Source organism: Hyperoodon ampullatus, assembly GCF_949752795.1.
Source record: "Hyperoodon ampullatus genome assembly, chromosome: 8".
Classification (NCBI taxonomy): Eukaryota; Metazoa; Chordata; class Mammalia; order Artiodactyla; family Ziphiidae; genus Hyperoodon; species Hyperoodon ampullatus.
Window position 1 is genome coordinate 29,262,168 of NC_136921.1, and position 26,641 is coordinate 29,288,808.

Here is a 26,641-nt window from a genome sequence, read left to right on the forward strand (position 1 = left end):
GTGTGTGTGTGTGGTGTTTTCTAACCATCTATGCTTCGGTAACTGTTTGCTTGTCCCTAATAGATTTGTTTTTCCTGTTCACTCACCGTCATTTATCCAGATGCTATGAATTGACAGTAACTAAAGATATTGGACTTTGTCATGGAGTCTCAATTTGAAATATTTTGTCCCATTATTCCCATCTGTACCTAGGTTCCAAAACTCATCACTGTGCACATAAGAGGATAGCTCACTAAGTGGCATTTGGCACTGCCATCTCCATTAATGAAAGCCATAGGAGCCTCTAGGCAAAGACACACAGGTTGCCCCTCCAACTGATTTTCTCAACTCTAAAATCTATTCATCTAGACATAGCCTAATAGAGCTGGAAAGAGATTTAAGACACCAAGTTCAGTCACCTTCATTAACCAATGAAGGATCTGAAGCTAGGTGGGTTTTAAGACTTGCCTGAGATGACACAGCTTGTTAGGGATGCAGCTGGTACAAGAAACCTGGCACTCTGGTCCTCAGGCCCGGACCATTGCACTGTGCTCCTAGCACCTTGGACTACATCAGAAATCAAAGATCACACCCTTACTCCATTTTTGGTATTTGTGCTAGAAAGAAAATTATCTGGAAAAAGGTATTATTACAGGTTTCTCAGAGGATGTGGGGAAGAAGAGTATTAGGTGGAAAGGGATTCTTGAATGAGACTTGGAAACTTCTCAGAAAAAGTGTGTTTTGTGGCAGCACCACAATTTATCTGTGTTTCTGTCCGTTTTCAGAATTTTCCCCAGAGAATACCTCCTTCAACAGATCCACCTGTATTCCCTCGCTGATCTGCAGCAGGTAAGCACTGAGAGGGGCCATTTCATTTCTGTTTTCTCCCTGGGAAAATGTTTTTGTTGATTATGGCTTTGGCACTGAATTCTGCCATCATTGGAGTAGTTTTATTCACAAGCCCTAATAATCAATTATTTTCTGTTCAGAATGAGAAAAGAAAACTTAGTATAAAAAGATATTCTAGGACAATAAGAAATGCTGGCAAGGATATAGAGAAACTGGAGCTCCCATACACTGCTGGGAATGGAAAGTGGTGCGGCCACTTAGGGAAATTGTTTGGCAGTCCCTCAAAAAGTTAAACGTAGAGTTACCCTGTGACCCAGCAATTCCACTGCTAGGCATATACCCTAGAGGGTTGAAAACATATGTCCACATAAAAACTTGTACAGGAATGTTCAAAGCAGCATTATTCATAATAGCTAAAGAGTGGCAACAACCCAAATGTTCATCAGCTAATGAATGGATAAACAAAATGTTGTATATCCACGCAATGGAATAGTACTCGGCCATAAAAAGGAGTGAAGTACTGATAACGTGCTATAGCACGGATGAACCTTAAGAACAGCATGTTGAAAGAAGCCAGACAGAAACGAATACGTATTTTATGATTCTTATTTTATGTGGACTTCTCTTAGGATGTCCAAAATAGGCCAATTTATAGAGACAAAGTAGGTGAGTGGTTGCCAGGGCCTGGGAAGAGCCGAGGGTGAGGAGTGGCTGCTAATGGTGTGCGGTTTCCTTTGGGGCTGATGAAGATGTTCTGGAATTAGTGGTGATGGCTGCACAACTTTGAAACTATACTAAAAGCAGCCAGTGAATTGTATACTTTAAAAGAGTGAATTTTATGCTATGTGAATTATATCAACAAAAAAAGTTGTACAAGGGAAAAAAAGACATAAAAGGCAATGAATATATTAAACTCTTTGACTTGTGCTCATGTCAAACAGTTGGATGACGTTAAATTTTAGTAAAACACAACAGAGCATGTAAAAGTCAAAATCATCTTTTTATACTCTTATTTGTGTATGTATATCCTCTTAATGACTGACCAGGTTAGCAGCCGGGAAGAAAACCAACATTTTGTCTGTTCAACCCAAAATTCTGAATATGTTAAGCTTTGGTTAATCATTTAAATCAACAGCTCACTCCCTAAGAAGCTTTCAGACACTACATGAAAGCATTGCTTTCTTTTCCATATATTGTGGATTCTTTCAAGAGTCAATGACCAAAAAAAAAAAAAAAATTGTAACAACTTTCAGAACATCTCAAACTGCTGTGATTCGGTTCTTTTGTTTCTTGCTGTTTTGCCCAGAAGAAATGAGGTCAACTTAATCTGTGTTCAGACCCTTCACTCATTTTTCAAGACTTAAAAAATAAATAAAACCTTGAAAAGTAATTTAAACTAAGAGTTTTGTGTTCTTTTTATCCCACCAGAAGTAGGCAGGTTATTTTAAAAGGTAGAAATAATTTTAGAGCATTTAGTTGGAGAGGGTGAGAGAATACTAGGGTTTTAATTTCCACTTGTACATCCAGTTTAAACCTATTTGCACATACCAGCTCCTTCCCCTCCTTCAGTCCTGCTGTCCTTTACTACGTAATCAGGCACCAGTGATCTGCTGGCTGGAGTGGAAAGAGATACAGTTTTAATTATGATTGCCCAGTGGTGTTCAAGGGGAAGAATCGGATACAAGACCCAGTATACATTTATATATTTTCTAGGACTCTACCTGATCTTAGTATCTGAGGACCGAGACTCTTATCACTGGAGAAGTATGTTTAAAGGTACCAGTGACAGCTTCTTGTAAAGGTGGTTTAAAATAGAATGGGTGAGCCCCAAAGTGAGTACTTTTTGAGGAAGCCTTTCAAAAATGAGTTTGATACCAGATGAAGAGGAAGAATCAGTAATTCCATATTCATTTTAGGGTGTCAAAGTAGTGTAGCTATTTGGCATAATAAAGCCTTCTTTTTTAAAGCTTTCCTATACCCTGCTGTCTTTTTTTCTTTTCTTTTTTCTTTTCCCCCATTGTAATAATCAAACCATACATGCCAAGCAGCTTACCTAAATCAGTGGCACCAGTATTCTTGGTGGGCCATTAGCCTGGGAGCCCCATAAGCAGCTTAATCAGTTTTCAGCCTCCGTAGTAAAGCGATAGAGGCAATCAACAGCTTATCAAACTCCCTGTGGGCGGGGGCAGCCAGAGCTCCCTTCATCCATTTACTCCACAGTTCACTCTAACCTGGTTCTTTGTGCCTGGATTTAAGATCCCCAAACCTATCATATTTAGAGGAAGTTTAATTCAATTATTTTTTTCTGCCTGAGGTGGGTTAAATTGGATTTAGCTTTTGATCTGTCTACATCTAGGCTATCAGTACTGAAGGGCACCTCCGCCCCATCTTCCCTTGGTTTCAGAGTAAATTTCTGGCGTGTTTTCTGGATCGGAACTGTTCTTGCAGATAGGTAAGAAAAGGTAACACAAGAAGGGGGAAAATTACTATTGCTTTGTGACAGAGCGTGTCAGGGGTAGCAGGAAACCCAGCCTGACTGGCCCAGCTCCCAGCCCCAGCTCGGCCTGTACCATTTCAGCCTCTGTCTGGGTTCTATGTCACCCTGTTTCAAGTCAGCTTCAGGAGTTTTAGAGCAAGTTATTTCTCCCATTTGATTCCCATCCTCACTCCTAAAATAAAGGTCTCTATAAAAGCATCTCTTCTATCATATGAAATAACTATAGCAGAATGAATTTCAGTTTATAACTTTTGCAGGGAAGAGGAAGAAACTCAACCAAGTAACTGAAGAATTAATCTCAAATAATGGCAATATAAATATCCTTCCTAAATGCCTATATTCCTTTCTACAAGTTTCTCTCAAGTGAATTTGAGTTTTCCCATTAGCTTTTATTTAAAAAACAAAATGTAGGTATCTTCCTCTCCAGAAAGAAAAAAAGGTAAAAATTTAATAAACATGGTAAAAGGGGATTTATAATTTAAGTAAATATACAATAATCTTAAAATAATGTAGTACACAAAACACTAATACCACCCAAATAAAGATGCTGAAAGAATTCTGTTAGCAAAAAATGTGCAACCTTTTTCTCTCTCTCTGTTTTCATTTTTATAAGTAACAATCCCAAAAGTTTTAGCAGGTAGACTCAATTCAACAAATTGGCAGAAGATTTCAAACTCCCTTAATGCCTCTGAAATGACATTCAAGACAGTTTTTTCTCCTCTTCTTTGTATTTGAATTCACTGACCTCTTTGCATGCACTCTCTCTACTTTTGTACACTTGGATCTGGGAAATAAATAGCACTCACTGACACTGCTTAGCAAAGGGGACTCCCTCTAGTTGTTCTGGGAGCTGTAGTTACCTGCCCACTGGCCAGTGAGTGCTCAGCATTGCCAATTATTGGCAACATTTGTAGCTTATGCCAGTGCAGAGCCCCTAATTGTCTTTTTTTTTTTCTTTTTTTCTTTTTGGCTGTGTTGGGTCTTCGTTGCTGCATGCGGTCTTTAGTTGCAGCTAGCGGGGGCTACTCTTCATTGTGCTGCATGGGCTTCTCATTGCGGGGGCTTCTCTTGTTGCGGAGCATGGGCTCTAGGCGTGCAGGCTTCAGTAGTTGTGGCTTGTGGGCTCTAGATTGTAGGCTCAGTAGTTGTGGCGCACAGGCTTAGTTGCTCCGCGTCATGTGGGATCTTCCCGGACCAGGGCTCGAACCCGTGTCCCCTGCATTGGCAGGTGGATTCTTAACCACTGCGCCCCCAGGGAAGCCCCCTAACTGTCTTTTTATTTCACCAGTAAATAAGTTGCTGACTGGGTTTTCCTAGCACAGGCAAAGGTAGTAGTTGACCCCCACGTAGTCATTACCTAATCAGCGGTGGCATTTTAACATGTAAGACAGAGCAAGTATCAATACTTCTCCTGTCCTAGTAGCAGGACCAAGGAAGGGCGAAGAAGATGGGGGCAGAGACTCTCCAAATCCTGGGAGCTGGGTGGGGGGTTGAGGAGGGCACACCCATTTGAGTTATTCATTTAAGTTTGGAATTTCAAATGAATTTCTGTTCAGCAAAGTAGATATTGTTAGAAGAACATTCAACCTATGCTCTTTGAATGTAAATCTGAGAGAATATACTGTTTTTTTTAAAGTAAAATCTTATAAGCAAACTTTCAGGAGGTTTGAATGCATGGTGGTGTTTTGAAATGATAGAACAATTCCTCTGAAAGGATTTGGCAGGCAATGGCTAAGCATATGTGAATGAATGGACTAGTGTTGGTGCGTGTTTTTAATGGGGAAATGGGGCTGCTTTTTAAGAGCTTTTTTCCCACTTGGATACTTTGAGAAGGGAAAGTAGAATAGAATTTATGTTTCGTTATTTTCAGTCTACCCAGCATTATCAGAAATTCAAGGGAAGACTTTACAACAGGAATACAATAAAAAGATATGCTCCAGTGGGACAGCAGAAACAATACTGTAACCCTCAATGCGTTAGCTTTTTGTATTAGTTCTCCCCTTTCCCTGCTGAGTGTGCGACAAACCTTCTCCTTACTCAGATCCCTTTGGCTCTTTTAACACTGACAAGAACGTCCCACATTTTATCAGCAGAATACATTAGTGTATGTGAGGTAGCGTTCAAGAGATCCTGGTTGCTATTAAGGAGCAAATCAGAGCCATGGTTTACTGTGTCATTCCTCGGACCGTGTAAGCGATAGGAGGCTTCTTCTGAAGTTCCTTCTACTTGCTGAAAGGAACGGTCAGACTTGACTTCTAAATTGTGGCTACCTGTGCTCTTGTGACAAAAACCTAAAATGTCTATAAATGACTAACTCTTCTGGTGTTACTCACCTTTGGGACGTATGTAAGTTAAGCAGTGAATGATTCTATTTGTACCCGATCCGTGAGAAAGGGTACTGGGTGATCCCAGGGGTGGGGTGGTGGGTTAGGGCGGCCCCTCCTCACCCGCTCCCTCCACCCCTCACCACCTCACCTGCCAACACACACACACCTCTTGGGGGACCATCTCAGGAGCTGACTTCCCCATTGTTCACCTTCCCTGGGCCCTAAGTTTTCAAACTAGCCCCTACCTCCAGGTTAAGGCAATTCGATTCTAGTTAATATGAAACTGAGGCATACCTCATTTTATTGCACTTTATTGCACTTTGCAGATGTTGTGTTTTTCACCTATTGAAGGTTCATGGCAACCCTGCGTTGTCAAATAATGGTCAGCAGTTTTTAGAAATAAAGTATTTTTTAATTAAGGCATGTACTTTTTTGTTTGTTTGTTTGTTTTCGTTTTTGTTTTTGCGGTATGCGGGCCTCTCACTGTTGTGGCCTCTCCCATTGCGGAGCACAGGCTCCGGACATGCAGGCTCAGTGGCCATGGCTCATGGGCCCAGCCGCTCTGCGGCATGTGGAATCTTCCCGGACTGGGGCACGAACGCGTGTCCCCTGCATCGGCAGGCGGACTCTCAACCACTGCGCCACCAGGGAAGCCCAAGGCATGTACTTATTTTTAGACATAATGCTTGTACACTTAATAGACTGCAGTATAGTGTAAACAATTTTCAGATGTACTGGGAAACCAAAAATTCATATGACTCGCTTTATGGTGATATTTGCTTTATCTCAGTGCTCTGGAGCTGAACCCACAGTATGTCTGAGGTATGCCTGTATATTATCTGAGAAGAGTATATTATTATTTTGGCACAAATTCTTTTGTCTTATTAATAAGTTGAAAGCACAGGATAATCAACTGAGGGGAGATAGATTTCAATAGATAAGTTTTAATTATGAAAAAATGCTGGAAGAGTCTGAAATTTGGAGTACTTATTAAGAGATGTGAAGTGGGAAGGGTGCCAGGGGAGAGGACCCATAGCCCTCAAGAGCCTTGAAAAGAGAGGAGTAAATCAGATGCATACTGCCTTTCTAGAGGGGCCTAGAACAGTCTGAATTGTTTGTTTTATGCTAAAGCAATGAACATTTATACTAAGCAACTGGGCACGTAAATGTTCAATGAATCAATGGATGGATGGATAAATACACACACATACATACACTATCCTGAACTCATTCACACTCTCTTCCTTTAAAAGAAAAGCAAACGAATTAATGCAACATAAGCCCCTAAACAAAATGATATTAGTAATGCTGGAATTGACATATATACGCTAATATGTATAAAATAGATAACTAATGAGAACCTGCTGTGTAGCACAGGGAACTCCACTTCGCCGTACAGTAGAAACTAACACGACATTGTAAAACAACTATACCCCAATGAAAAAAAATTTTTTTAATTTAAAAAAGAGGGAGATGGGTCTTCCCTGGTGGTGCAGTGGTTGAGAATCCGCCTGCCGATGCAGGGGACATGGTTTCGTGCCCCGGTCGGGAAGATCCCACATGCCGCGGAGCGGCTGGGCCCGTGAGCCATGGCCGCTGAGCCTGCGCGTCCGGAGCCTGTGCTCCGCAACGGGAGAGGCCACAACAGTGAGAGGCCCGCGTACCGCAAAAAAAAAAAAAAAAAAAAGAGAGATGAAAAAACAAAAAAGAAAAAGAAATGCTACTTTGTAAAATAATGCACAGAATTCTAAAACCAAATAAAATCTCCGCTTTTTACATATTGGAGCAACAGTGGGTGGTTCAATGTTGCAAACTTTCTGAACATTAAACCTTCTTGAACTGCTAGCTGGCTTTCCAGTTAACTTTTTCTCTAGTCCCCCACACCCATGGAGTTCAGGAATTGTCCTCCTTGTGACCTAAACATTTGTCAGAATTGGCTCCTGAAGAAATAACGTAAATTGGTGGTCCTACCATGAAGATTTTCTAGTGTGTTCTAGCTAGTGAGTACAGTCACCAAAAGGGGACGTTTAAGGCATTTCGAGGCCACTTTTTAAAAACATACTTGGCTGAATACTTCTTCGAGGAAGTTTGCGAGTTATTTTCTGTGGCTCTGCCCCACCAAGCAAACACAGAATCGGAGAATGTTATTCTCTGTGGGTGCTATTCACAGAGTCAGGAGACAAAGGCTGAGCCTAAGTGGGCACCCAGCACAGCTGCCCTTTCACCGAAGAAGTAACAGGTGATGACCTTTATTCACACGAGGGCTGACGTCTTTGAATATGCAGCCCCCAGGGACACAGTGCCTCAGTGCCCACAACCAAGTCACTGGTCCCCAGGCCTCAGGAGCCTGAGGAACTTGTATTCATAGCCTCTCAGCACCCCTGATCCCCACGCCATTGTCCACCCCGGCCTTAGCGGTCAGGATAACTAATTAGGAGCATTTGGATTTAACCAGCAGAAAAACAAAGCGTGACAGCTCGCCTGTGTTGCTCCATGGCCAGAGCCTGTGTCCCCTGCAGCCGTCACAGCCTTCAGAAACCCCTGAGCATAATCTGGGACGAGACAGGAATGAGGCTTCCATTAAAACATCACTAAATCTCCGTTAGCAGCTTTCATCAGGGTCGGTGCAGCCAGTGAATGAGTTAGGAAAGAGGACCGTAAGTCATTCGGGGAACAAATCATTCCTTTTAAATAAGGGGGGTTTTAAACAGTGAATGTGGGTGTTTCAGGGTGAAGTGAAGGGACCGAAAGTTGCTCTTTGAAGGATTGGCAGGTTGGCAGCAGGGCAAGTGGAAAGTCACCTTTGTCAGGAGAGCAGGTGGGAACAGTTCCTGCCTCACGGTGTTTCAGATCCCGGGGGGAGAGGAGAGGGAGAAGTGACAAGTACCATGACTGGAGCCTGGGTCTTCTGACTCCTTCCCTGAGGCATTCAGTCCTCGGAGGCCTGCCGATCATGACTGCTGGCGTTTTGGTGATGGGGCCGATTAGCCAAGTGGGTTAATACAGATGATTAACAAGGTGGCAGCAGAGATTGTTCCTTGTGCCAGCTGGTTAGCCTTTTCCCAGAGAAAACTTTGCCTGCCTGCAGGTCCAGGCCCCACACCTGACTACAGCCACACACTCGGCCCACAGACGCGGTGAAGGACTGGGGGAGGCGGACGGGGGCTGCGGCAGGACCCGTGGCTAGGCAAGGGCACAGTTCTTGCCCCTGTTGGGACACCAGGTCAGAAAGATGACCTTGGGTGCTGAGTGTTGGATGGAGAGGCTTGTCCTCCAGGTGAGAACGAGCTGAGAGATAAGGATTCCAGAAGCCAACCGTGAGCCCCTTGAGTATAAACAGCCTGCTAGTAGATGAAGATGCAGCTACATCCCTGGATGGTGCTCGGTCAGCACTGAGATCATTTTCCTGGAGTCCACTTCCCTGGCCCCCACGTCTACTTTGGCTTCCAACCATCTGGGTTTTGTTGTTGATTTGGAGTTTGTGGTGTTGTTGTTTCCCACGTATTAAAAAGCATTGTAATACTGACTAGGTGAGGGCCTGGTTTCAAAGACAGTTTACTTAAAGATAGAAAGTAAGGTTAGTGTCACTCTTACTAAAGGTGGAATTGCACTCTTCCCCCTGCCTGACCCCTCAGCCTGCCACCTCACACATAAATATCTTTTGATCCAAACCCTTTCTTGCCCCCTCCTGGTGACTCAAAACTAGCCCATCATGTGATCAGAGAAACAAATGCCTGCCATACCTTTGGTTGGTTAGTGGGGCATAGTTCTGTGTATTAGTTATCTAGTGCTGTGTAACAAATTACCCCACAACTTAGTAACCTAAAATGAAAGTAGACATTTACTGCCTCCCGTGGTTTCTGTGGGTCAGGAATTCAGGAGCAGTTTAGTTGGGCAGTGTGGGTGCAGAATCTGTTAGGAGGCTGCAGTCCTGATGTTGGTTGGTCAGGACTGCATCATCTGAAGAAGCCTTGACTGGCTAGAGCATCTGCTTGCAAGGTGGGTTACTCCCCCAGCTGGCACGTTGGTGCTGCTTGCTGGTGGGAGGCCTCTGCTCTTCCCCACATGGGCCTTTCCACGAGCTGCTTAATGAGTGTCCTCATGAGATGCTGGCTGGCCTGTGAGTGACCTGGGAGAATGAAAGCCACGTGACCTCTCCTTGGAAGTCAGCATCACTTCCACGTTCTGTTCATTTGAAATAATCACTAAGTCAGGCCCACGTTTCTGGGGCGAATTAGACTCCACCTTCTGAAAGGAGGCATGTCAAAGAATGTGTGAACATATTTTAAAACCACCATGTTTTGTAATAGCATCTTGTTTTTGTATACTGTGTTACTACCTTTTCTATACCCACTTGATAGGCAAGAAAACTGAGATTCAGAAAAATTAGCCGGCATACCAAAGCTACACAGCTTCTGCTCAGTGACTGAACCAAGACTGAAGCCGAGGTTTTCTGACTCCTTATCCAGTGTTCTTTCTGCTGTACCCTGAGTGTATGTGTATAAAAAACAGGCAGCCTCTTGGATAATGGCATCTCATGCTTGCCATTTTTATGGCACAGAGATATAAAGGGGAAAAAAATATTTCCAAAAAGCTCGAGAAGAGAAATACATGAAGTCAGTTACAATTCTTGTAGTTATTTCCTACACACAGTGTGAGAAACATAAGGAAGCAAAAACTCCCTTATCATACATGATACAGTCACAGGGAATAGCCTTGGGCCCCAGAAAGGTGTTTAGGTACTTTTCTCTCACATTTCTTTTATTGCCCTGGTCAAACTTCCCTCATGCCACCAACAGCCAGCATGAAAGGGGCCCCAGGAGTCCTTCTGATTCTTCCTTTCTATTTGGTTCAATTCAGTAAATGCGTGTTGACTGCCTTCTCTGTGCCAGGCACTGTGCAACAGAGGAGGCAAAGGTGAGGAAGTCACAGTCCCTTCCCTCACTGAGCTCACAGTGTAGGGAGGGAGGCACACAAGCATTTTTTTTTTTTTTAAGTCAGGGGGAGTTGAACTCGGGGTACTCAGGAAACACATCCAACCCAGTGTGGAAGATGATATTTCACAAAGATATCCACAACAGTATCTCCCATCCCACATTCCCTTCTTACACTGAGACTTTGACATTCTTCCTATTGAGAAGTGGCATCTTTTTTTTTTCTGAATTTGGGTGGGCCTGTGACCATGGAAGTGATGCTATGTGACTTCTAAGGCTAGGTCATAAAAAGTGATACAGCTTCAACCTGCTACTCTTTGGGAAGGCTCACTCTTGTAAACCAGCCACCATGTTGTAAGGCAGCCCATACTAGCCCGTGCAGAGACCCCACAGAGAGAGGCCACATGTAGTCATCATTCCAGCTGACAGCCATCATCAACCACCAGCCATGTGAGTAAAGATACCGCCAAATGACTCCCCACCTAGCCTTTAAGTCTTTCCAGCAGAGGCTACGATGAGACTGCAGATACCATGGAGGAGAGACAAGCCGTCTCTACTGTGTCCTGTCTGAAATCCTGACCTACAGAATCTGAACATATTGACTGTTTTACACCACTAGGTTTGGGGGTAATTTGTTTTATAGCAATAGTAACTGGAATACCCAGTAACTTGGCTGTCAGGGAAGGCTTCCTAGTGGCTGTGATTCTAGATTAAGATGTGAGGCTCTAAAGGCATGAGCTAGGCAGAGGGCAATGGGATGAGGACTTCCAGGCCTTGGTAGCTTCAGACCCCTCAGTGACCTAACCCATGGTGTTTCTGGAATGGAGGCAAGCAGGGGAAAATTCTCATTGCTGACTTGGACATTTCTGAAGAGTAATTTTCATTACTGATTTTGACAATTCTGTCTGCATGCTTCAAGATTTTGATAGCTTGTCTCAAAACATTCATGGTATAAGTATGATGGTATCGCATCACTTTCCTCAGAAATGAAAGAGTCTGTGATGTGCCTAAAGCAGCAAAGAGTGTAGAGTTTATAATCTTTCCATCCCACCTGCACATCTGAAGCATGAGCCCAGTTCTCTATCAAGAGAACTGGCTAGGTGTTCTCTCTATTCATTTATTCATTCAGCAAATATTTATTAAGCACATACTACATGCCCAGAGCCATGCCGGCCCTGAATTTGAGAGGGCTCATTTTCTCAGAAAAGGACTAGTGTTTCTTGATGGTTATGGTCAAACCCCTGTATTCTGCTTGGGTGCCAAGAATTAGTAGAGGCTACCTATAATTCTGCTTCAACCTAGTGACATCCAGTGGGATTTTACCCCTTGATGTCTCATGCCAGCCATTCTCACATTTGTGGTTGGTCTACAAGGGGCCAGAGGGATTATAAGAAGGCTCTGTCTAGTCAGGTGTCGAGGGCTGATGAGGTTTCTAGCACTTTCAAAATTCATTCGCTTGGCCATCATTAAAAAGTCTACAGATAACAAATGCTGGAGGGAGTGTGGAGAAAAGAGAAGCCTCCTACACTGTTGGTGGGAATGTAATTTGGTGCAGCTACTATGGAAAACAGTGTGGAGGTTCCTCAGAAAACTAAAAATAGAATCACCGTATGATCCAGCAATCCCACTCCTGAGCATATATCCAGACAAAACTAAACTTTTAAAAGATACATGCACCCCTATGTTCATAGCAGCACTATTTACAATAGTCAAGACATGTGGAACCTAAAATAGGACACAAGTGAACATAGGTGCGAAACAGAAACAAACTCACAGACATAGAGAGCAGACTTGTGGTTGCCAAGCGGGAGGGGGGGAAGGATCGGGTGTTTGGTATTAGCAGACACAAGCTATTATATACAGAATGGGTAAACAACAAGGCCCTACTGTAGAGCACAGGGAACTATATTCAATATCCTGTGATGAACCATAATGGAAACGAATATGAAAAAGAATATATATGTATATATATGTATAACTGAGTCACTTTGCTGTACAGCAGAAATTAACACAACATTGTAAATCAACTATACTTCAATAAACTTTAAAAAAGAGAGAGACAAAGTTCATTCGCCTGATGCTCTAGAGATGGAGCCAGGAAGCATGGCAGCCTCACAGGACTGCATTAGCTCGTGTGTCTTAGCGAGAACCGTTGGCTGCACGTGTTAGTGGCCTGCAGTTCCATCTACATTTGGAACTTGCTGCTTTTCAATAATATCACCCCCATCTTTCTGAGGAAAAATTTTGAGGTTGACAGGGGCAGCTCTTCACATTGTTCTTTGTTTTTTATTTTAATTTCTGGCTAAATTCTAGTAAACCATCAACATACTTGCTTCTGGAATTTTAAACAAGAGTCAATCTCATTTGTGACAGCAGGAAAGATCTTTATAGCACAATAAATAAAGAAAAGGTGTAGGGTGCCTCGGTCATTCAAAAAGCTATTGAAGCATTAATAAGCCTGGACTTCCGTAGCTGGGGAGCTGGTTTCTGTCACTCAGAAACTCACTCTCTTCCAGAGAGCTAGTCACTCACTTATTCATCCATAAGAAGAAAATGATAAATGTCTGTTATGTACCAGACACTTACCATGCCAAGTGCAGGGACAGGAGAGAAAAGGCACAGCACCTGCCCTCTGGGAACACCAGCTCTCCAAGTTCTGTTCCGGTACACCAGTCTAACCAAGCCAGTTCACATTTTAGAGGAGGGAAATATGGCTTCAGAACGGGGTTTTGCTGACTCCGATTCCTGCAGGGGCCAGGAAAGTGGCGCCCGTGCCCGAAGCAGGCCTGAGGTGAGACTTCAGGCCATGATGAGAAGCCGGAGAGAGCATCCCCCTCTGAAGGGGACAGCTGGTACTCAGCCCCAGAGCTGTCATCCCTTCCCGTTTTCCAAGAGAAGCCGGAAATTCGTATTTTTATGTGAAATTTCTCAATATTTAAACACTCTGCAGGCCAAACAAAACACAGCTACTGGTTTTGACCTCTGCTTTATAAAAGAGAATGCCTGCTTTTGTTCTGTCAAACTAATGAATGCTCAATTATGGGAAGGAATTTGGAGGTTAGTGTTAGATTGTGCTCCTCAAAAGGCTGCAGACCCCATTCCGAACCCTTGAGATGCTAACTGACAGACTTGCAGAGGCTGACAGCTGGGCTCTGAAAGTGGACACACACAAGGAAACAGGCAAGCTATTCCAGGTCACTTTGCAAGGTCAGGGCAGTAATGCAAACATTCGGAAGGCTGAAGACGAAGGTCAGGTGGCAGCAAGGAAGCCCTACATTTCCTCGAGCTATTGGTTAATAAATCATATTCAAAAGGTATCACCACGGGCTTCCCTGGTGGTGCAGTGGTTAAGAATCCGCCTGTCAATGGAGGGAACACAGGTTCAAGCCCCAGTCCAGGAAGATCCCACATGCCGCGGAGCAACTAACCCCGTTCGCCACAACTACTGAGCTTGTGCTCTAGACCCCGTGAGCCACACTACTGAGCCCGCATGCCGCAAGTACTGAAGCCCACGCGGCTAGAGCCCATGCTTCACAGCAAGAGAAGCCACCGCAATGAGAAGCCCGTGCACCACAACGAAGAGTAGCCCCCGCTCGCCACAACTAGAGAAAGCCTGCATGCAGCAATGAAGACCCAACACAGCCAATAAATTAAAAAAAAAAAAAAAGTATCACCAGATTCTCCCTCCCTGTCACTGCTTTGTGAGGTGGAAAATTAAATAGAAATCAAAACTAAGATGGCTGTCAGGAGCTTTTAGGAGACCAGCAGGCCAGTGTAAGGCCAACATGGGATGAAGTTTCTGCCTGGAGCAAAGGTCTCCAAAGGGGTGATGACACCCGACCTTGGGCATTGCAGAGGGGCTGAACGGTGCAGTGGTTATGCACTGGAGCCTTGGAGGCCGGCTGCCCACGTTCAGATGCTCACCCCAGACTCACTAGGTGACCTTGGGCAAGTCACTTCACTTGGTGCCTCGGGAAGCACTTCATTTCTGAAGTGGGGATAATAATAGTACCTGCCCCCAAATGTGTTTATGAGGCTTAGAGGAGTTGACATGTATGACACTTAGAACTCTGCTTAACACATAAGGCTTAGGAGATAGGAGCTGTACCAGTGGTACAAGTACTGGTATAGTGTTGCTAGGAGATGTGGACTTTTATAAATAGCTCCCTGTAGCTTTCTTCAGTGGCACCAAGACTCTGCATCTGTGGACACTAGACTACAGTTGTCACCACAGAAGTAATGCTGGCTACACCCCAGTTCTGCCTCTCAGATTCTGCCAGGGTGTCTAGACCACAGGATCCTGCTGCAGCAACCGCTGCACAGTCACCATATGGAACAGCACCTTGATAGTGAAAGCTTCCTCCTGCCTCCAGGGTGATCCTAGACCAGACGTCCCCAGTGACCCCACAGGGGAATTGCACCTGGAGAGCCCCCTGCTCCACACCTTCTCCCCCGGCAACAAGATCTCCCCAGGGCTCTGCTATTACCCTCCCAGCCTCGCCACCTTTGTTAGTCTTGCTGAGAGACCTTCAGAGCTTGAACCAGAAGGTGGGTTTTGGCTTCCAAGTAAAGGTAGGCACATCCGGCACCTGTCTCTGAAGAAGGCATGCCCTTTCGGTGGGCTGTGCACAGATGTCTTTTCAGTTTTAACAAAAAGCATTCTGTAAGGTTTATAGAACCATAGAATACCTATTTTGTGTGCTGAAAAAAATACTGAGTCCTCGCTATTTCTGCAACTATAGAAGGGAGGAGCTTCCCAGACTGAAATGTTGGCAGAAACAAAGAGAACCCATGTTCCTTCCCACCTGCAATTATAGTTTTACTAGCTTGTAAAGCACACACAGATTTGCAGTGCATTCTTCCCTTGCAGTTGGGGAGAGGCCCTGCTGCGATTGTAATTGGCTTTCTAGCTTCCTTTAACGTTGAGGTGGAAGGGAGCTGGACTGAAGGGCCTTTACTCTTAGAATTAACTGATGTTGAATTGTGTTAAAATCCCACGCGTCTCCCTGAATCCATGTGTTCCATTAAGTCTTAGTCAGGAGTGGAAACACAGCTTACCTCTGAAAATATCCCCATCCCTCTCACTTCTCATAGCTTATAAAAGCCAAGTTTCTTTTAAAAAAAAAAAACAACAACAACGCATTTTAACTTAACCCTCATAGGAATTATTCTCAACCCTGTTAACCCGTGTGGTTAAAGCTATATGGCATCTTTATTTTTTATTTTTTTAATTTATTTTATTTTTGGCTACGTTGGGTCTTTGTTGCTGTGTGTGGGCTGTCTCTATTTGCAGCGAGCGGGGGCTACTCTTCCTTGTGGTGCGCGGGCTTCTCATTGCGGTGGCTTCGCTTGTTGTGGAGCACCGGCTCTAGGTGCCGGGGGCTTCAGTAGTTGCAGTACGCGGCTCAGTAGTTGTGGCTCGCAGCTCTAGAGCGCAGGCTCCGTAGTTGTGGCGCACGGGCTTAGTTGCTCCACGGCATGTGAGATCTTCCTGGACCAGGGCTCGAACCCGTGACCCCTGTATTGGCTGGCGGATTCTTAACCACTGTGCCACCAGGGAAGCCTATATGGCATCTTTAAATGACAATTTCATACGGTATATCCAACTTTGGACCACTTTCTTCTCTGGCTTTGGCTCCTCCGTGCCCAAGAGAATCACAAGTGCATTTGGATAAAAACTGCCTTTATCACCTCACTTCTTGGGTCCTGAGTTTCCTCATTTGTGATGTGAAAAGGTTGAATTAAGCAATTTTTAAAGCCCTTTCCAGCTCTAGGACTCTGGTTCCATGATTATAGAATCCTTGAGAAGCAATTAAGTTGTGGAAGCCACTCTACCTGTATCTACTTTCTGGGGTTTCCCAGACAGTTTGCATAAAGCAGCCAAGCTCTGGGCACAGCCAGGAACCTGGGAGGAGAGCCAGATCTTAGCCCCTTCAGTTCTAAGTGACAAATACAAGATTTCCATTTGCCAAAGGTCAGCTGGTATTTCAACTTGTCATTAAATAGAAGTTTGAAATGTTTTCACAAATACAACCTAAAAGACAGCTTACAAAAACAAGTCAAATATTACTGATTTCATATATTCCTTAAACACAAATTGTCTTCGTAATACCTTACACTCCAGTGGCAGTTTGAAACAATACCCAGCACACAAAAGTTGGCCAATAAAAACATGCGGAAGAGAATATGCCATTTGGTGGGTTTGTTACTAAGGTGGGCAGCGTCACTCAGGTTATCTGGTGAACGGTGGGTTGGTTTTCTCGGTGCTAACAGCAGAGATCCCACAGCAGCTCAGACAATAAAAGGATAGAGCAGGGCTTCCCTGGTGGTGCAGTGGTTAAGACTCCATGCTCCCAATGCAGGGGGCCCGGGTTCGATCCCATCCCTCATGTATGCGGCAACTAAGAGTTCACATGCTGCAACTGAGGAGCTGGTGAGCCGCAACTAAGGAGCCCACCTGCTGCAACTAAGACCCAGCGCAACCAAATAAATAAATAAATATTAAAAAAAAAAAGTTGGGGCATTAATAAGGGAAGGTGTAGACCTGATGAGAAAAGGAAATCCAGGGAAGGATACTGTGAATGGATTCTTGGCTGGAGGAGAGGTCAAGGGTGCAGAGAAAGTCTAGGCAATGGTGGGTAATAAAACTGCTGATTGGAGTTTCACCTTTTTCTCCTTTCTTTGCCTACTGCCTGCTGGGAGTAGGGACTCATCATCCTACAGGCAGGTAACAGGGGCTAGAAAGGGCCAGGATTCTCAGCCTGCGGGCTTCACCCCCGGAGTGGTTAAGGCACAGTCTCACTGAAGGCCAGGGGCCTGCTCACTCCACTCTTATGTCATAGCACTTAGTCAAGAAGAGAAAGGAACATTCAGTAAACCTACTACCCAAGGTAACAATAGCAGTCTATCCCTTACCAAGTCACATCCTATCTCTGGCACTTAAAATCTTTGTCTGTAAGATGAGAAGGTTGTACTAATAATTAGATTAACAATGGCTACTTTTTATTATATGCTCAAGAAATGTTAGTTACTTGTATTATTGAATGCTTACTTTAGGCCAGATCTTGTTTGAAATCTACGTGGATTATCTCATTTAATCCTTACAACAGCCCTCTAAGACGGGATGATTATCATCCACCTTTTGCCAGTGGGATGAACTTGCCCAAAGTCATCTAGCTAAAGTGGAGGAGCCAGGACCCAGGCTGTCCTGTTCTAGCACATACTCTTTTGCTTTTTCAATTTTGTATGAAATTTTTCAGACTTATCAAAACATAAATAACAACTACTACCCGCTGCCTGATTACCGCTGTAACTGTAGGTATTCCCTTCGCCAGTGGGCACACCCTCCGAGCTGCTACACTGTACCGTCTGCTTCCAGCACTGACGTTCTCTATTTCTAGAGGCAAACTGGTAGCAAGATCCACCTGGCAGCAAGGCCCAGCCCCACCATTGCTAAAGCCCCACCAAGTCTTTCACTGGGTGGAGGGAGGGAATACTATGGAAAAGAGGGGACCAGAACAAGGTGTCCATGCACCCATTGCTAGGCAGAGAGCCAACACGTGGCATGAATCCCAGAGCCCAGGACACTGGTGTAGCCAGTGTGATCATAGCAGTCAGGCCCAGCCCCCCACCCAGTTCCCCTACACAGGCCATAGCCCCTAAAATTTTTACAGATCCGTTCTGACCACTGGCATGGTGGTCAAAACGGAATTTCCGTTCTGTCCAACCCATTGACCTGGAGTTGTCAAAAACAGCAAATTTCTATAACAAAGAACTGGATAACCCAGGAAGGCAGGCTAGATACATATGGATTTGTGACGCTATGAATTCGCTTTTTGTGTTTCAAAAGTTTGGAGTTAACACATTCTACATTCATAGCTATGGCTGGCCTGTGTCCATGTGTGTTTTTGTATTTACAGCTAGTCTGATTCCAAAAAGGACTTTTGTGGTAGAGCTTCTCTCCCTCCTCGTGTGTGTGTGTGTGTGTGTGTGTGTGTGTGTGTGTGTGTGTGTGTGTTTTCATAACTGTGACTAATTTTAATTCCCATCCCTTTCCATTGGTTTGAATCATTGGCATATACACTTATCAAAGATGATTCTTTGCTGCTCGGGATCCTGCATGCTTGGAGTTCTGCTAGCATCCCTCCCACAGAATGTGGTTAGGAAACCCAACTCTTCTAGAATTGCCTTTAGCCTGAAGGTTCCCCCCAGCTACTGGAAAGACAGAGAGCAAAAATCTCTGATGCAGCTGACATTTTAGGTGTGTATATAATTTACCAAATTGTTGGCCACTCAGCTCTTAGTCAGTGGTCACAAAAGGAATTAGCAACCCTCCCCTGCTATCCCAAAACCCGAAGAAGGAAGGGTGTTACTTGGCTTTGGCACAGGCCTGCTGGCACAGTGTCAGACAGCAGCACAATGGCACATTTTGGCCGCAGAAGACTTAGGGGTGGCAGAAAGGGCCAAAATAGTTGTGGCATAAGTTGGCCAAGATATTAAGCAGATCTGAGTTTAATTTAATGTAGAGATAACAACTCTTTTTTTGTTTTCCAGCTGGCTGCTGCTTTCTCTGTCTCCATGGGACCACAGATTTCAGCCAGGAGTTAGTTCATAAGGGCATTAAAGTCCTTTCAAAGTGAGACATGTAATGGTCTTTACACAGGCTTTCACATTTGGCTGGGCAAGATGGAGTAAGGATAAAAAGGCACATGAGGATCTGGGGGAAGCTGAAAATGGATCTTGAGGCTTGAATTCCTCCTATGCGTTTGCTTAAGCCACATTGCCTGAGCTTAGAATAGAGAGGCAGGCAGTCTGTCTCCTTGGGATAAGGAAGGATTTGGAACTCAGCGACTCTGAGGTCTTGGCCCCTACTGTGTTTTCTGGTTTGTTTTGCTAGCAGGACCAAGTTATTCTAGTTTCTTGCTTCTGGGGTTTTCTTCTGCACACTTATAAGCTGAGTCTCCACCCCGCTGATGGCAATGGGGTGGATGGAATGGGATAATGAAAGGGGTGGAGAGAGAAGTTGATTCAGCTGCTTAGGATGAGGGAGGCAAAGAAACTTCAGACCTCGGAGCTAGCATCTGAGTCCATCGAGGGTGGGGAGGGAAGGGGCACCACAAGGACTGAAGTCCTCCCAATACGGGAGAGAAGCTGGTCTTTGAGACACTACTGTGGCCAGCACACCAGCTCATTGTCTGAATGGTGATTTTATTACCCATGAAATGGTTAAGCTGTAGTATTCATAGTGTTGAGAAAAGTAATCCATGAAGCATAACTGATCAAAAGTGATGAGATATACCTAAGAATGTTAGAGTGGTAAATTTTATGCTACATATATTTACCACGATAATAATAATAATGAAAGAATACTCTTAAATGATCATGAGCTTCTCAGGAAAGTACTCCTTGACTATATTTTACAACCTTTCATGTAGTTGTTAACTGCTAGGTACTGTGATGCAGTGAATTAAAAATGCACGTAAGATGAGATACACGTGCTGGTGGGCAGTGCACTGAAAGAGTCCTCTGAACTGGGAGGAAAGATGCATTTAGGAGAAAGGACCAACCCCTCACATCCAGGATCCAGAGGGGCTGGCCCAGTGGGGTGTCCTCAGTTCCCAGGCTGGGAGCAGAAAAGGTGGTTTGATGATTCTTGCCAAGACTGCTTTGCTTTCCCAAAATAAAATGTCACCTGAGTTGCTTGGTTCTTAGGCCTGTTCGCAAGAGCTTTTTAAAACAATCCATAAGTGAAAGAGTCAACCTTGAATGCAAGTCTTTATCTTATCCATCCTGCTACTAAGAACAGTGCCTGGGCAAGAGGAAGTGCCCAATAAACATGGGTGAATGAATGAATCAGTTATTAGAAGAGGAAGACAGGAATGAGAATGAACTCGAAAGGGGCTGTGCATTACTACAAGCTCTGTTGTTGCGTAGTGAGCATTTGTGAACTGAAGTCCTCACCAACATTTATCTTTTGTTTTTCTCTTTAGTACTATTTGGTCCTGAGTTCAAACACCTGACTTCCCAGTAAACCTGTAAATATTCATGGTCTGTTGTGTGGCTCCAGCATGCCCTCTGAAAGGCAGTTTAGCACAGTAGTTGAGGGTATAGAGTCTGGAGCCAGACAGCCTGGGTTTGCATCTTAGCTGCACTCCTTCCAGCTGAGTGATCTTGAGCAAGTCACTTAAACTGTTATGCCTCAGTTTCCTTACCTGTAAAATGGGGATGATTAAAGTACCTACCTCACAAGATGGTGAAGTTAAGCGAGTTACAAATACATAAAGTACTTGGAAGAATGCCTGATGTATAGTGAATGCTGCTCTTGAAAGTCCCTCACGGTATTATGGACAAGATTCAGCTGATTTACAACACTAATGAGGCTTTAGCATGCGCCCTATGACCACAGGTACTTCCTTTCTCTGTGCCTTTTATTCTGACTAGCAGTTCTAGCTATCCGTGAATAGGAAGAACACCTTAACTGACATTAGAAACTCTGAAATGTTACAAAGGGGATTCCCTCCCTGGACAATTTGACATTTATTTCACATCCTAATTCTACCTCTACTACCAATCTTTTTGTAGTTTAGACGGCTTCAATTTCTCCATCTCTGACATGGATAATAATTTACCTTACATGACTCATAAGGAAACTAATAAAATATATATTGAAATTTTATCAAAGTACCTTAGCAAACTATTAAGTGTAATGAAGATGTTTTCAAATGGCCCAACACTAATACTGGCATTTAAAAAAATACATTGAAAACAGTAGTTGACCTGTTAATAACGATACTCTTTAAAAGCAATATTATAAAGCTAAGTAGTGATACCCTGACAGAAGAAGCAAAAAAAGACAATATGTAGCCATCTTGATATACAGCAGAAATTCAAAGTCAGAGTTTGGTAGGGTGATATTGCTAAGGACATTGCACTTAATGATGGCCTTTGCTACTATCAGGTCTTACAGCATATTCTTTAGTAGTAAATTACTATATATGTAAGTGTGCACAAATATATATGCAAATACATAGTATACACCATCATGTATTTAAGGAAATGGTCTCTTCTCCATAATCTGAAGATTCCTGGTAACTCCATTTTAATTTAATAACATACATTCTCACTTGATCTCAACCACCTGCTTCCTAGGATGCCCTATAATTTATACTGTTGACATTACCTTGTGACAGGAATTACGAGCACTACAGCCAGTTTGGGATTCTTAAAAAAATGAATGAAGAATAAAGAGGAAAAAGCAATAACCGTGAATGGGGAGGGGCTGGAGGTGGCAGGAGGAGAAGAGGAGGGCAGCTTGGCCCAGGAGTGGCATTGGAAGTGGGAAAGGAGAGGGAGCTGGCTGCCTCGGGACGTGTTATTTTTCCTGTGGCTTCTTGCTCCTCTCCACCCCCACCTCTTCCAGTCTGAGCTTCGAGTACAGTTGAATTTTCACCGCAGAGCTTGGCTGGGTCTCCTCAGGGACTTTCTCTTTCCCATCTTTCCATAAATTATAGGTTTGCACATGAGAGCAGAACAGATGATTCCCATTATCTTTTGGGTTGGGTTAGGATTTTTTTTTTTTTTAAACCTCCTGCCCACTCTTAAATGTGTATCCTAGTTCAGGGAGGTGGAATTTTTATTAACAGTGGCCCATCCACCAATGAATTGCTCCCCTCTTCCTTAATAGGATGGTTTTAATCTGGTTTCCTTGACCAGTGTGACTGTGATCATTTTCCTTGGCCTTTAAATACTCTCAGGAAGTCATTGCTCCAGGAGAACAGGGCCTGTCGGAGTTGTTCACCCATAACCCCAGCACCTGGAACCGTGCCCAGCATCCTGCAGACTCCCCATGAATGTATATGTATTTTGGTGGTAGCGTGACATTTCTAAGGCACGTATAAGGCATATACTTTCATAAATGACCCATCAGATCATTGTAAAGGAATCGGACAGATCCAAAAGAGTTAATTTACCCCAGAGCATAGAGGTCATTTATAGGTAGGGTGTAAGGCTCACTAAAAGCTAGAGCCACTGTAAGTAGTTAAGGTTTATTGAGCTCCAACCCTGGGCACTCTTTTTGATTAGATACCCAGACCAGATGCAAACTCAGTAAAGAAAGGGGAAGGGAGAGGAAGGGGATATGGGGATGTATGTATACGTATAGCTGATTCACTTTGTTGTACAGCAGAAACTAACACAGCATTGTAAAGCAATTATACTCCAATAAAGATATTTTTAAAAAGAAAAAGAAACGGGAAGGGAGTTTACTGCTTTGCATCTGAGCTCATTCTGCTCTTTTTTGGTACAGTACTCAAGCTAAGCCTTCTAAAAGAAGTAAGTCCTAGGGAAAAGGTGCAAAAGAAAATGAAAAGATGTGACCTAATTCCACTTCCAGAATTTGGAACATTCTATTACTTATAGACATAAGACTAGAATGAAGGAATTTTCCAAAAAAAATGTCCTTGACTCTATGGGAGGAGGAAGAGAAGTAGGAAAGGACAGATAACATTTTTTAAGAAAGAATAATGTTTCATGCTGAATTCACTAGTAAAGTTGGGAGACCTGCCTGAAAGAGCAAGGAAAATGAGGATGATAACTTGGTCTCATCAGAAGAGAAGCCTAGCAATGAAGAGGGCTGTAGAGAAAAGGGAGGCAAGTTATAAATGGGGGATCATGACAGCAAAAAAGGAAAAGCTGAAATGTTCAACTTGAGACACTAGAGGAAGAAACAGCCAAAGTTGAGTGGAGAGGAAGAGGAGGAAAAAGAGATGTTACCAAGAAGCATGTTGTAGCGATGGAAGAAACTGCCCTACAGTGAATGGACAGAGACTGGAGAAGATATTTTTTAAATCCAGATCCTTTGAATGAGGCCGCCATCAAGTAGACCCATTAGAGGGTCTAGAGATTACTATAAATTTTCAATTTGACCTTATCTTGTAGTTTAATAAACTAAATATGTACTTGTCCACTATCTCTTGCCCTAACCTTGACCAAGATCTACTAAATTAATACCCTCTCTTTCTACTTGACTGCCCTGGCAGCGCTGTTGTTCTCACTGTACTAAATATAGTTCCAGGGACAAAAGGGATGAGACACATGAAAGGCAACAGCTTAAGATATGTTAATATATGTCTTTCTTGTGCAAGACCAACTAATCCATCTCAGGAGCCCCCTAGAGCTACTGCTTTTTGATGTTAGCTTATTTATTTGATGATTTGGTGATGAGTAAGTCCTCCTGTACTGTATGTCGTAATATAAATTAAATCATAACATGTGAGGGTTAAATCTCCCCACTCTGAGGGTTAAATCCTATGTTAATTCTATTGTTTACTCTAACAAGAGGAGACATTAACTTCATAATTAAAAGCCTAATATATTTGGATGGCCTTGTTTACCTAAGTAGTGACTTGCAGTTAAGATCCTGAAAGCCTTTCTCTATGGTGTAATCTTTTTTGTGTCAAACACATTGTGTACTATGCCTTAAAGACAAAGATATATCATTCAGACTTGCTCTTGACCTAGAAAATGGGCCATGGAAGGAAACTTAAACCAAATGAACATTAAGTTGCCTTAGATGCACGAGTACCAAGTTATTCATTTTAATTCAAATTAGCAAAGGAATTGTCATTCTTATTCTCTAGCTACATGTTCTCTCCAGAAATACATTACTGTATCACTATATGCCTGATATAGTCTAACAGATGCCTAGACCTTTGGTGTTTCTCAGAGTGTGGGATAGTAAGGATAACTATTGATATTAACATTTTTAAGATCTTAATATCTGTTGCTTACCATTCTAAGAGCTTTACCTGTATCTACTCATTTGATTCTCACAATGAAGTGGGTATTATTGTTATCCCCATTTCATAGATAAAAACCTTAAGCAGAGAAGTAAATGACTTGCTCGAGGTCACCAGCTGGTACGTGGGAAAGTCTCAGAATTTGAACCGAGTTAGCCATTGCTCTTACTTACTATGTAAGGATACCTCTGATTCCATGGAATGTCTACCAAAATGATATTAGTTGATATAAGAGATGCTTTCAGGCAGTACATGGTCATAGCATTAAATGACATTTAATTACATAATAAGAAAGTTATTCTCTTCAGTTCTCTTCCTGTCCTTGAGGTTATATCAAGCAAAGTTTCATTCTGGTGCTGGTGTGACTTGAACCCCTAACACCAGCATATCTCCCTTTTCAACAGTTAGCTGTAGGCTCAGGGCCTTCCAGCAGTTGGGTTATCTTGATTTCATGGCAAGGGATATTGGCTTTCCATTTATGGTATTCATAGATGACTTTCATTTTTAAATAAATTTATTTAAGCAAACAAATGACTCAATTGAAATTAATTAACACAAGTGGAATGCAGCTATGAAAATGTTTGTGAAGGTGTTTTCAAATGATTGAAGTTTGGGAAACACTTTCCCAATTCTTCTATTTTGAAATTCACTTTAAAGCAATAGTTTTAGCAAATAGTGAGATCCTTGTTCTCTTATCACAGAAAAATTCCAACTTCCCTCTGTGGGTTGAGGACTCATCTGGGATGGAGTTTTCACCAGGTCATGCAGAAGGGAGAAAAATATAATGTGGTGAATTTTTAATAATACCACATATATTCAGTTGAAAATATTTTTCTGAAATCATACTGTTTCTACTTTTTTGGTGTTAAAATCCCCTTCCTTTCTTATGAAATGCTGGTGATAGTAGCTGAAAAGTTTTGTTTTGTTCTTAATGTCCTTACTAGGCAAAATTAAAAACTGGACACTTTAAAAAAATTGTACTGATCCAGAAAACATGTAATCTGGGTGCCATTGCTCAGTCACTCTATTCATGGTATGATTCCTCTCAGTTGCCCAGCAGCCCTGAGTACTTCAGGAAGGGTGATATGGAATCATGCCAATCCTTTCTAAAGTGCATTCAAGCATTTTCTTCAGGGAAATTATTAAATAACTCCTGTTTATGGAATTCTCTTACGTCTGTTCTTTAGGTTTATAGTTTTCCTATTAGGACTGCAATGCTAATTATTAATAAAATAGTTTTTGAAAGATGTAGTATCTGAAATAACTATTGTGAGCAACCAATCCATTGGAATACTTACACTTGCTAAGATATGTTTATTTCATTTTCACTTCCAAAATGGAAAGTTCAGAGCATAGTTGAGAAATACTTAAGTAGTTATTGTTTTTTTCTTGTTTTGTTTTTTTTTAATGTAGCTGCAGTTGTTTCTGGGACTCAGGAGAAAGGGAAGCTAAAAAAATTGGACAGATTTAAGAAGATTTTAAAAGGTTGTTATTTTTCTGTCTCTGTTTCTTCATTGTTTTGACCAATACATTAGTATTTTACATGAGATTTCAGAGTTGGTCTAGAAAGAGGCCATTTGGAGATACAGAAAGATCTGTAAAAGAGAAAGCAGGAGGCCCAAAATGCCCAAAGTCAAGAAGACTAGAGTTAGAAGGGTTAACTATAGGGTGAAAGCACAAACAAAAAGCAAACTTCAAGGACTCCAGCAGGATTTAAGGTGGTTTTTCAGAATATGTACGAGTTAGCCAGGGAAGATCTGGCAAGTTCAAGACTAGCGTTGGCCAGCAAACCCAAAGCAACAGGATCACTGCCATTGTCACTGCTCTAAGGAAAAGAATATAAACTAGGCTCAGACCAAGACATTCCCAAGCACCTGGATCACTCTTAGTGGATATTACTGGCTTGCATGGAGCTTTTATTTTACTAACTCTAAGATGTCTGAGTAGCCTTCTCCCTTACATGGCTTTCCCTTGTGCCTTAAATGATCTTTATAGGGAGACATGTAGGTTCTCATCCTCATCTACCCTTTGGCCTCAGTTTTAGCAGCAGATGGCAATAGCTTGTTTCTTGTTGACTCTAAGCCCCATGTCCATATGCAGTCTTTTATGATCTAGTGCAAGGGGAGCTGGAACAGACCTATCACACTAATGTCATCTTTGTTCTCTTGGGAGTAGCCATGACCCAGAGTACCTGCAGGAGACAGGGCCAGACTGAAATATGTGGATACCCAGGCAGCTAATAATTTGGCATCCTACTCA

At 42.9% G+C, this 26,641-nt stretch overlaps 1 protein-coding gene across 1 annotated transcript in view; it reads left to right on the forward strand.

Moving 5' to 3' along the window:
* PLEKHM3 (pleckstrin homology domain containing M3) overlaps window positions 1-26,641 on the forward strand; it is a gene marked incomplete at its 5' end in the record, with an annotated part of 161,202 nt that overhangs the window by 79,452 nt on the left and 55,109 nt on the right. The window contains one exon of the mRNA XM_079710120.1: window positions 765-828. Coding sequence (XP_079566246.1) covers window positions 765-828 — 64 coding nt within the window. The remainder of the gene's footprint in view (window positions 1-764; window positions 829-26,641) is intronic.